General features: G+C 42.6%; 1 protein-coding gene across 1 annotated transcript; it reads right to left on the reverse strand.

Moving 5' to 3' along the window:
* Positions 1 to 6,377: 6,377 nt before the first annotated feature.
* RPS12 (ribosomal protein S12) lies at positions 6,378 to 11,844 on the reverse strand. Its single transcript, XM_079971063.1, has 6 exons — positions 11,737 to 11,844; positions 11,533 to 11,578; positions 9,357 to 9,473; positions 8,091 to 8,193; positions 7,567 to 7,668; positions 6,378 to 6,467 (listed from the first exon to the last, which is right to left on the reverse strand). The coding sequence occupies exons 2-6, from the start codon at positions 11,544 to 11,546 to the stop codon at positions 6,405 to 6,407; spliced, it is 399 nt and encodes a 132-aa protein (XP_079827189.1). The 5' UTR covers positions 11,547 to 11,578; positions 11,737 to 11,844; the 3' UTR covers positions 6,378 to 6,404.
* Positions 11,845 to 12,559: the final 715 nt, after the last annotated feature.

Genomic DNA, 12,559 nt, shown 5'->3' on the forward strand with positions numbered 1-12,559 from the left:
CCATCACCAGCCCCTCTGTGTTACAAAACATACAGTAGGTAGAAAGAAAGGAGATGGAAGCTGCTGATTAAAAAACACCTTTCTAAAATTCTGTTTACAAAACAAAACTCATTTGAATATTTTTGCCAGGGAATGGGCCCCAATGTTGGAAAATGCACAGTCAAATTGCACTGTGTTCAGTGGCACTAAACAAAATCGTTTCACATTGGTTTCCTATGTACTCAACTTGAAGAAATCACAGCAACACCTGCTGCTAAAACTCCACCAGCAATCAGCACCGGCTCCCCGACTGCTCTTGGCATGCACTTGCTGCTTCTGATCTGCAGCAACACTGCCACCTTCTGTTTCACCCAATTTTAGGAACTCACTATCCTTCCTCATATACTGGAGCGTTCCTGGTGGTAACACTGTCGTATTATTATTATTATTACAGAGTATACTACAGGGCGCGCCTTCCCATAGAAAGTAATGCAAAAAGGATTCATCTGTTCCAGACTTTTAAAAACAACCCCTAAAATAGCAATTTAACATGAATTTTACTATCTGACGAGACCAGTGATCCTTAAAATGAAAGCAATAATCAATGTACTGTACTATAAAATAAATAAGACAGTATTGTAGATGATATTTATTTTTTCTCACCTGCGCTGATGATAGTCATTGTTTGAATGGTTTTTTTTTATCCATTTCTGCAGTCCATTTTTTTATCCATTTCTGCAGTCACATAGTCAATCAATCAGTATCTAAACTGGGTTCCACACAGTCACAAAAACAAATTAACCGGAAAAGCCTCAAAAATAAAAACGCAAAATAAATAGCAAAAGCAAAAGCGCCAAACTTAATCTGTTCTGAAAGTCTGTTTGACTTCCGAAACGTTCAAAAACCAAAGCGCAGCTTCTGATTGGTGCAGGTGCCCTGGAAACAATAGTCGGCAACTGCATCAGACGTTTGGCTTCCGAAAAACGTTCAAAAACCAGAACACTTACTTTCGAGTTTTTGGCATTTGAGAACCAAGGCATTTAAGTACCAAGGCGTTTGATAACCAAGATCCCACTGTACTGCAAAGGTTATGGAAAGGTATTGAAAATACTGGTCAGGCCTGAAAACTTCACGTTTCCCTCCCCTCTTAACAGAGCAAACCAATTCCTTTTCACGATGCTAGGGGTTGCTTCCACGGGACCTCTTAAATGACCATTCATATGGATTTGTTTGTATGGGGGTTAGATGACCTCCCTGATAATGCCACATTTGTAGGTTTCATCCCCGTATGAGACAGCTGCATTGCAGGGGGGTTGGACTAGATGATTCTCAGGGTCCCTTCCAACTCTATGATTCTATGACCTGGCTTGCTATCTCACTTTCCTGTGTCTTTTCCCACCGCTGTCCTTATTGCAAAAAGTCCCCATCTTTGGGGGAAGTGGGCTTGTCATGCAAAACCTCCCCAACTGAGTGTAATTCTGCAACCAATGGCTTCAAGTTACAAGAAATGAGATCCCAATGAAACATCAGGAATAACTTTCAGGTGGTAAAGGTAAAAAGAAAGATGGTCCGAGCTGTTTGACAGTGGAACGGACTCCCTCAGAAGGAGATGGACTCTCTCCCATTGGAGGTTTTTAAGAGGAGGTTGAATGGCCATTTGCCATGAACCAGGGTGCCATCTTGAAGAAAATATTGGGTAGGGAGGTCAGACAAGGAGAGTGATATGGGAGAGAGGTTGGGGACAGGGAAGGAGGAAGAAGTACAGCTAAAAAGAAATTGGTAAAGCTCTGGACAATATCTCTCAGGGCATTCTGGGGCGTGCCATTCTTGGATCAGCAGAATCTCAAGGCACTGTCCCTCCTGAAACTATGCCAGTGCTGGAGTTCCATTGTTCATTTCCCTCCCATTGTGATCAACCACTTTGGGAAGGGGGGAAACAGGAAGAGGAAGAGGAAGAACTAAAAATCATCCTCACCTTCCATCCTGGTCACAGTGAGCAAACAGGATTTTGAATGTAGCACAGCAATTGCCACAGATTCAAGCCCCCTGCTCCCCGCTGAGAGGATTTTGGCCTTAGAAATTTAGGCTTTACCCCAAAATGTTTTCTACACTTAAAAATGTCAACCTGAATGCATTTGTCATTTGTTTCCCTATGAATTCCCCACCCCCCACATTGAATAAATGTGCCCCTCACCCCTCAGCAGTCCTCCAGTATATTTATTAATCAACTGTGTAAATCTGAAGTCTAAAATTCCACAAGTCAGATCTGTTGCTACTGTAATGCCATTAACTTGAGCGTAACTACAGAATGGATTAATTGTTCCAGATACCGTGCTTGCTGACCCAGTGAACTCATATATATACACACATATAATTTTTAGAGACAGCACACATCAAAATCAGAACAAGGTTGTAATTTTGCATTAACGTTGATGTTAACATTTACTTTCTCCATTATGGAATACAGTATTTATTATTTTTATATCTCCCCTTCACACATAATAATCTCATATGTCAGCAATATGAAATATCATAAACCTTTTTAAAGAATGTTTGTATAATAAGCCAACCAGGTATAAGTAAGATTTTTATAACAGTTTATAAATTTTAAAGCATGCAGTGAGGTTAAGTAAAGGGGAAAATGGGATAGTTACAGAAGGGGGGGTGGGAGCCGTGTTATACAATCCCACATTGTTTGTGTGTCTCATGGCAAAACTATTTAAATACTTGCACTTTAAGTGTGTAAAAATAATGTTCTGATTTAGGTAACCTTTTGCTAGCCTCAAGGGTCTAAAATCAATTTTAAAATTATTTTTGTTACATCTTTTAAAATGTAGACTTGAAGTTTTATAGCATAGCTTTTCTGGGAGTGGAAAAAAGCAGGTATGGGTCTTAGTGCCTGAAAAGGAATCTGAAAAAGCAACAAAGACCCTACCTTCCAGAATGGCATAAAATGTTTACTGAAAGTAGCAATAACCAACTTCCCACCACCCCAATGGTCTATATCTCAGTGTGGTTCTGTTTCTACACTATCGAGCAAGGAAACTAGCCATCGCACAACACTGGAGGCAACCAGGAATACACGCCTTGGCAATACCATTGTCTGGTCTTCAGTTCCACCAGCTTCAGTGTGTGTTGTTGCTACTACAAGAAATTGGCCATCTATGATCTGTAATAATAGAGCAGGATTTCAACCTGCTTTCCATTATCTGAGCTGTGTCACTGCTGCCACCTCTATTATAGTTGTTCTCAGGGTACTCTGGTAATGTGTAAAAACTCCACTATATGCATCTGGCAAGCAATTTGGTTGTGTGCCCACACAACTTGGAGTTCTAATCAAGGGACCTACTCTAATCGTGTGCAAGTTTTGCCTCTTAACAGAATGACAGCAACCTGTCATGGCTAGTCTCACCAGATATACTGTAAAAATCTAGTCACCGCTAGACGAGTCCAAGATTTTTAATCGGAAACTTGCAGATAAGGTTGTTACTTGAAATGAATCAATGCTGGAAGCAACCAGAAATTCAACCACTGTTCCAGCTTCTCTATTTTTTATATTTCAAGTAACAAAACATACCCATACAAGGAATACAGAGCTTACAAGTGGTCCAGAAAAGAAAGGAAAATATCAACTGATGGTTGTAATTTTAAACGTTCCAAGAAAGGCAATCAAATTTCAGCGTTTTAATGCTAAGGATGTTGGCATGTTTGAAACATATGGCAACAGACCGGCTGGAATGAGACAGGTCGTGTCGGAGCCAAAAAAATGAAAATGAAGATTAGGCATAATTGGCTCTTCTCTGAAAGCACCTAGACATCATGACATTTGTACAAGTCCTGAATTGTATTTCTCCTTACAAAGCTTTAGTGCAATCTTAAGGTTTTGCTTTGGGGTAACTTACATTTTGATTTTGAATGAATGTGCGCCTGACTTGCAAAAGTGTGCAAGTAAAATAAGCAAAATGTTTTTTAAATGTTTTGTAAGGTATGAGGGGTGCTAGAAAATGTAAAGTGCAATGTTTCTCCTTAACTTGCAAACACAGGATCTTGAAGCAACATTTTAAAATTACTTATAGTAAAAACATTAGTTCACATAAACTTCCATACCTATTTGCATTTTGTTTGTTGCTTTCTATTAAAATATATGGGCCATTCTGTTGCTCACCCATCCTTTTGGAGCTTGTGTTTTCACCATCCTGAATAACTGGGTGCCATTCACAAACTTGACCAATCTATTCTTCAATGAATTTAATCAAATACCAGCATATGCATTTGAAAAACACCCAGCAGGTAGAGATGGCCAGAGAGATGGTCCACTCGTAAGCCCTCCATAGACCACTGACAACCATTTGGTAATTAGCAGACAGATGAAGGCAACCTACTGTGGTCTAAACCACAAGCACGTGAGCTCCATTTGCTCTGTTCCCAGTTCCTGCCAACTTAGTAGTTCGAAAGAATGCCAGTGCAAGTAGATAAAATAGGTACCGCTGCAATGGGAAGGTAAAGGGTGTTTTGTTGCGCCAGAAGTGGTTTCATCATGCTGGCCACATGCGAATTGTCTGTAGACAAACACTGGCTCCCTCAGCCTGAAATGAGATGAGCATCATACCCCTCGTCATCTTTGACTGGACTTAACCACCCAGGGGTCCTTTACCTTTACTGTGCAAAGCATTTGAGTGCATTTTTACTACCAGATTGTGTATTCCTTCATTGACAAGGATATAGTGTAGCTTAAAAGGAATGACTGGAACCAGCAACCAAGTGCTTGCCCAGTCTGATTTCTTGCAGTCAGTCCCAAAATCTTTGCCACTGCAAAACTTAGCAGTGTATTATATTGGGAAATCTTAATGTGAAATGAAAAGATCTGTCTGCATGATAGATTTTGAAGTTATTTATGCAGACATTCAGCTCTCATGGAACACTGGCAACTTGAACTCGTTTCAGTACAATTTGCATAAGGGACAAAACTCAAACATTAGTCACCCAGTTTCAAAATGCCACGCAAGAAGCCACGTTGAGAGAAATCTTGGCAAGAACTAAGCAGGAATATTAAAATCTTTCTGCTGACCTGTCGCATTACTGCAAAGTGATACTGAGTGTTCACAACACCTTGGTAACACCCTAATTTTGTGCGCTATGGGAAAACGTGAGATATGGATACCCAGGTAGTTGCTGACACCACAGTAGAAAAAGCTGGGAGCAGCTAAAATGGTGCCATCATTTGGAGCAATGAGCACGGATACTAGGCATGCCGTTTCTGCGTTTTTCTGAAATGACATCAGACCATTTTGTGCTTCAGCACAAAACCAAGTTTAATGTCTCTCAGCACATGTAAAAAACCACCACTGTGCTCTGTATTTGACATACCTGTGTTCTCTCTTGCATCACTTTTTTTAAAAAAAATCCTTTATTTTCTGTACATTCATTTGATAAAATGGACTCTGGCCCATTAAACCTATAGCCTCAGTACATTTGTTCTTTCTGGCAAAGACTCTTATGAGAACCTGAACAGACTATGCTTGCAGTCCTATTCATACTTATCTGGGAATACCACCATTAAACCCAAACACTGTGGAACTCAGTGGAGCTTGTTTCTGAGCAAAGTGCATGAACTGCAGTGTTGTGTGGCCGCCCCTTAAAACAGGCTCCCAGCCAGACTGTTTGGCTGAGCAGGCACTGCCTGCCCCTACCAGAGGGTCCAATGCGAGCAGAGGTGGGTGGTGCCAACTATCCTCTGAAAGATGGCAGCACCTGCACTTTTCCCATCTTAAATTAGTATCCCAGCTAAGACCCAAGACCAATAACCTGGCTTTAGTCCAGAAACTTCTACTACTGAACAATATGGCAGCAATTATGACCTTATTGCACTGGTTTGCTCCTTGACTGGGTTTTCATTAGCACATGTTCTGCCTATACACCCCAGCATGGCATGGGACTTCCATACCAAAAAGGAAGACACGGCTCTCTAAAGTGCCTACTTAATGGAGGGTGGTTTCAAAGAGTGTTCAAACCAGCTGTCTCAAACATGTCTGCAAGTAGAGACAGCATTATGTATAATCTGATTCAAGTTGCTTCCTGTATGGTTTCTCAATAAACTTACTGAGATTGACTTACGATTACATACATACAAAACTGTCCTGGAAGAAAATGGGAGTAATCTATCTGTAGCCTCTCTACATAATTAAAAGTCCAGAATGAACACAATACCCATGAACATATGACATAGAATTCAAATCACTCCATTCTTCAATTTTCCTTGTATTAAGACAGACAATATTACTGTTCCAAAACATACACCGGTACTTTAGAAATTAATGCATGTGAAGAGACCAACTAGTTCCATTGGGGCGGAGGGGGAGGGGAGGTTGTCTATCTCAAGACCAGCAAAACACAAACACTGTCAGGCGCAAATATATTTTATTGGTTCATTTCTTGCACTTGAAGTACTCTTCGATGACATCTTTGGCCTGAGATTCCTTGCCATAGTCCTATAATAAGACAATGCATTAATAAGACAATAAGCCAAATGTCAGAGCCCATTTTGGGGTACTAAAAACAGGGCATTCAGTAAAATAAAGTCAACCCATATTTAAAAACAAAAATGTAGCCATTTATTGGGACCTCAATGACTACCTAAGTCTTCAAGGCTCGTACCCTGGCTTTATTATTGCCAGCAATAGTTTGCATTTCTGCAGAACACTTGAAAGTTAAGCAGATTTTATCCAGCTGGCAGTGCTGCCCATTAAACAAAAAAGGGAACAAATAATCAGTTTGTGCGCCATTACAGAACAATCATTTAAAATGTTTTACTTATAAGAAATATGAGGTGCACGTTTTAAATTTGGCAAGTATTTAGAAGATTAAAAGAGCAACAAAACATCAGTTAACTGTATGGGTAGGGAAACTGCATCTCTTTCAATATTCCCACATGCAGAAAGCCCCCTCTAACCCCAATTTCTCATTCACCCACCACAGGCGCCAACCAAAAATTTATTTCTCTTCAAACAGTAGCAAAGCAGCAAGTGGTGTGCTTCTTTGCTGTTAACTTTTATGCTGATAGGGACGCAGGTGGCGCTGTGGGTTAAACCACAGAGCCTAGGACTTGCCGATCAGAAGGTCGGCGGTTCGAATCCCTGCGATGGGGTGAGCTCCCATTGTTCGGTCCCTGCTCCTGCCAACCTAGCAGTTCGAAAGCACGTCAAAGTGCAAGTAAATAGGTACTTGCACAGGAAGGTAAACAGCGTTTCCGTGTGCTGCTCTGGTTCTCCAGAAGCAGCTTAGTCATGCTGGCCACATGACCCGGAAGTTGTCTTTGGACAAGCACCGGCTCCCTCGGCCTATAGAGCTAGATGAGCGCGCAACCCCAGAGTCGGTCACGACTGGACCTATTGGTCAGGGGTCCCTTTACATTTACCTTTATGCTGATAACAGTTAAGACATTCAGGTCTGGATTAATCAAGCTCAAGAGCTGCAATTTGAGACCAAAATGTAGGCAACAGTATGTAAAGGCACAATAAAACACTTAGCGAATAAAACTGCTCTAAAATATGTACCCATTTTTTTAGAAGAGCACTTTCCTCAACTTACTTTGACAACGACACAACTGCAGCCCACAACTTTACGGGGTTTTCCTTCTCTGTCGATCTTGCAGAGACCTACCCATTCACCCAGCTTCTTGTTGTCATCAACCTGTCAAAGATTTTTATATTCCATTAGTACTGCCTTCAAAATACGATGGTAAGCACAGAAATCAAGCAAGCTGTACACTCAGAAATAAAGGGTAACGTTAGTGGTTGTTCTCCTCACAAGTCTCAGTAGAGGGAGCCAAGTTATCATCACTGTACAGCGTGAACAGTACTTAAAAAGTCAAGCATCTAGATCAGGCATAGGCAAACTTGGCCCTCCAGATGTTTTGGGACTATAACTCCCATCATCCCTAGCTAACAGGATCAGTGGTCAGGGATAGTGGGAGTTGTAGTGCCAAAACATCTGGAGGGCTGAGTTTGCCTATGCCTGATCTAGATGCTACATTCAGTAGAAAATATTTTACTGAACGAGCAAAACAGCTTTTGCATTCAATTATCAATCTAAAAGATGTACATAATCATTACCTTTATCAGGTTGATTTGATGTTCAGCACAAAGTGCTTCAACCAGTTTGACATACATGGGCTCGTCACAATTGGATGCAAGAACACAAAGGTGGGCTTGGCGTCTAAAACAACAGACCATTATTAGTTACACACTGGACTACAGCAAAGATCCAATTCCAAGTTGCTCTTCTGTTCACCCAGAGAGGCCAAATTCCACTGACTCCCCACCTGCAGTTTCCCCAAACCATTCCCATTAGTCCACAAATCAATAGGACATTATCTGGGCAAGTATAACAGGAAATCTCTTTCTGTGTGTTCTTTTCAAGTAACATGAGGGAAACTGGGATCAATGTCATGGATCATAAACAGTATTTTTCTTTTCTTTAGACTTTGAAGTTAGTACCAAAGAACGGCACAACCAGTATACTAGTGAATTTCATACCACTGCTGCAATTTAAATGTAGCTTAAAGTACCAGATGCCCTGTCAGTAACAATTTAGTCCAGGTTTTTAAATGTGTTTTATTTACCTAGTTATCAGTAATGTTAACACAACCAATTAGAATTTTTCAAACCACACTGGGTGCTTTTACCGTATTACTCCCTCCACCATGACCTTACTAGACTATTTGTGGCTCCTACTCTTAAGACCAATCTGTATGTACAGGTTTGTCAGACTATTATTCTCACTCATAGTAAGAGTGAAGGGGTATCCGACTTTTTAAGAGAGTCATCATTCAAAACCTGTAGCTCTCATCTCATAAACTGTTGAACACTTTGTCCTGCAAGCCATAGAAGTTCTTTCTCTACCCGTCTTTCACTAATTTCTAAAGACATTTTTATTCTAGCAGCCTGTTACCTGCTAAATACAGTGGTACCTCGGGTTACGTACGCTTCAGGTTACAGACTCCGCTAACCCAGAAGTATTACCTCGGGTTAAGAACTTTGCTTCAGGATGAGAACAGAAATCATGTGGAGGCGGTGCGGCAGGCCCCATTACCTAAAGTGCTGCTTCAGGTTAAGAACAGTTTCAGGTTTAGAACGGACCTCCAGAACAAATTAAGTACGTAACCAGAGGTACCACTGTATATGCGGTTTTAATTTTTATTTGTGGTCTCTGCCATGGTTGTATTTTAATTTTAATTATATCCTGTAAAAATTTACAGGATATAAGGGTTTTTTTTTACTATTGTAAGCTTCCCTGAGCAACTTTCTTATCATTTACAGGAAATGCACGACCAAACTCCAACATGGAGGCACACATACTAGTTAACATCCAGCACTTACTTGTCTAAGGCTTTGGCAGCTTCACGTATTCCACGGGCTAAGCCATCGTGGATAAGTGCGGTCTTCAGCACTTCTTGAAGGGCGGTGTTGACATCCATTACACCTCCAGCAGCAATGCTAGCAAATGAAAAATCACAGAAGAACATGAACTTGCTTTATCTCACCAACGTTCACCTAGGCCCCTTTTGCTGTTAACATTGGCCAGCCAGATATTTTTGAACTGGCATGGCACTTAAATCAACATCTGGAATTGGACATACATTGTACCCAAACACTGATTCATTCAACTGCTACAGCAACGAGATTTTTTTGGCACAGGTATTAACAAAAGGTCATGGCTTAATTTGTTAAATGCATGTATTTCTTAACAAAGCCCAGATCAGCAAATGTCTAATACTTAAACAATACAATTAGAACTTCTAAAAACACCTTACTTATAACAGTGGACTCCATGACGTCTTTGCATTCTAGTTCCTCCTGGCTACCCCAAACTATCATTTTCATTGACAATTTGGGTTTTAGGATGGCAGGCAATACCAATGTCTTCTTACGTATATTAAAAGTACTGAGAATTTCAAAAGACTACTTCTGGGTATCTTTTTAAAACAAAAGCAACAGCAGCTTATACCTTTCCTTATAGGGGAGGTCTGCCCTTGTTCATCTTAGTTGCACTTTCCTGAATATTTTTGAATTTTATGATCTCATGAGAAAGAGCTACCAGAACTGTACGAAATATTCTACATATGGGCACAATGCGTATTTATGTTTCCCAGATTGTTCTTTCCTAGAAGCTCCTAAAATTGAATTCCCCACATTACTGACAACTTTAAATGTTTGGGAACACAGAATATTAAGTTTGCACACCACCTTGTTTAGTAAGCAACACTACCAGACTAATAAGATCTGTTTAAATTGTGTATGCACAATTTAAAAATAATGTGCCATGGAGTTTTTGTTACTTGCAAGCTTGCTAACCTCACTGATCATTTCCCCCCCAGATCAAGTAAGAAATAAAGTCACTGTCACTCCAAATATGTTATCCTTTCACTTCTCAAGTGGCAAAAACTGTATCCCCAATCCCTAATTTTGGACCCAGTTTTCATAGGTGTCTTTAATAAGAGTGGCTGGAAAAGGACAGTTCTCTTTTAAACAGTCCCAAGTTCAAAACTGCAGCTTATGAGGCACAATGCTGATTTTAAGCTGATCAAGGCCATAAAAAGAATGAGGTCTATATGAATTAATGGAGTATTGTTTCGTAAATTACAATTCCAACTCTTCCACTCTGCATGCAGCAACCCATGAAGCTGCTGACTACAGCAAAATCAGCACCCTGATAATTTAATATGTGGGAGAAAGGGCAATAAGCCAAACACTGGAGATATACCACTAGTAACAGTGGTTTGGGATGGGTTTGTAAGGAGCATATCAACACAACCAATTACAACTCAGAACACTAATAATTCTGGGATAAACTTCTACAGACTTTAGTGCAACTTTATTCTTAAAACAAAGAGGCAATGAAAAATACATGGAGTAACACCAAACCGTAACACTCCTAGGGTGCCATAGGGTTACGTTGCATAGATTAAATAGGAAGGAGGATCACGATGGAGGATCAATGCTGTAATAATGGCAATAGCAGTGAAGTCTACACGGGACAGGATGCTTTTTGAGTCTCTGTACAGCAGGCTAAAAACCCCTCTGAAATTTGCCAGGACCATTTGCTGCTCCGCTGGGATCCCACGATAAATCAAATTAATGTTTACAGACGTCCAGTTTCCCATCATCCTCCCCATCTCACATTGGCGTCCAGAAAAACAACAACCCCGTTCCCTTTCACCGCATGGAGACTCCGGATTCGCGGGGGGGGGGGAGGGCGCGTGCGCGCACAGGTGTCCGCAAAGAAGAACTGGAAACTTTCTTCCTGCAAACTTTCAAGCCCTCCCGCAACACGGACGGAGTGGCCTATTTTGCACTGAAGCGCCGTGTTCCAGTTATCTGAAAGAGGAGAAAGGCTCTGCGGGGCCTTCGCTAAGCACGTGGTTCAAGCAGCCGCGAGGAGAGCAACTTGGGCCCAGCCACGTGCAGCCAGAAGGCGAAGTCCCCGCGCGGGGCCCGGAAATGGGGGAAGAGAAGGAGGGAAGCTTCCGCCCCGTCGCCGCCCGCTCGCACTTACCCTTCCTCGGCCATGGTTGGTGGTGACTCTCCCGCCCGGGGGGTGGCTGAAACAAAAGAACGGAGCCTGTTAAACGGGGAGCGGCAGAAAACGAGAGGAAGCGAGCAGTAAAGAGAATCGTCTTTTCCCCTCTCCCCCCCCCCCTAAAAACAAGGAGAAACGGGGGGGGGCGAGAGAAAGAGACGCGACACGCGCTGCACCCACCTCACAGCTTCCACGAACCGATGGTGAAAAGGAAGGGGCGGAGCAGCCCGCCCGCCTATTTAAGGCCGCGAGGACCCCGCTCTCCTTCCTCGCGCAGCCGCGCGCGCGCGCCTGCAATTTTAGGCGTCCTACCATTTCGCCTGCTCGGAGGCGAAAAAAACAAACGGAGGTTAAAGCCCCGTTGCCGGTAGTTCCTCAGGAAACCTTGCGGTTTTGCTGAGCGAATCATCAGTTTGCCTTAATATAGAGGAGCGCCCCGGTGCTATAAATGCCCGCTATATTGCCCGGCTGGCGGCAGCGGCTGAGCGAGGCACTGAGTCCCGCCGTGCCTGCTCCGCCTCCAGCTTCCCCGTTGTCCTGCGCAAACACGCAGCGCTCCTCACACTCGCAGTTCGAGACTTCTTGGCGGTTACTGCGCGGAGAGGAGGAGGCTGCCTAATTCTCCACGCTGGATAGACAAAAACACACACACACACAAAAACACCGAATCATTCAAAAGGCACCGGCGGGAAAGTCGGCGGGCGGACCAGGCTGCTCCGGAGGAGGTTCGGGTCTCTGCGGAGACGCCCCTCCAGGGTCGCCCTCCTCCTCGCCAAGAGTCGCTTTTATTGTGGATCTTTCGGGGTCTCTTGGGTAGATTAAGTCGGTGTAGGAACGGATGATTTGGGGAAGAAGAGTCCCGAGATAATGGCAAGAGATGCGCCCCACTGTTCCTTGGAGCGCCTGCTGAGAATTGGCCGGAATGGGCAGGAGGGGCTGGGATTGTAAAGATGGACCTTTGCCAAATACCGTATTTTTATACCGGTGGTTGGCTGGGAGAGGT

This window comes from Podarcis cretensis, assembly GCF_951804945.1.
Source record: "Podarcis cretensis genome assembly, chromosome: 3".
NCBI lineage: Eukaryota > Metazoa > Chordata > Lepidosauria > Squamata > Lacertidae > Podarcis > Podarcis cretensis.

What these genes read in the sequence shown, in the direction of transcription:
- RPS12 (XM_079971063.1), bottom strand. An exon ending in GCTGCCAAAGCCTTAGACAA is followed by an intron (nt 8,194 to 9,356) that starts GTAAGTGCTGGA and finishes CTGTTGTTTTAG; the next exon opens with ACGCCAAGCCCACCTTTGTG. An exon ending in ATCAAATCAACCTGATAAAG is followed by an intron (nt 7,669 to 8,090) that starts GTAATGATTATG and finishes AATCTTTGACAG; the next exon opens with GTTGATGACAACAAGAAGCT.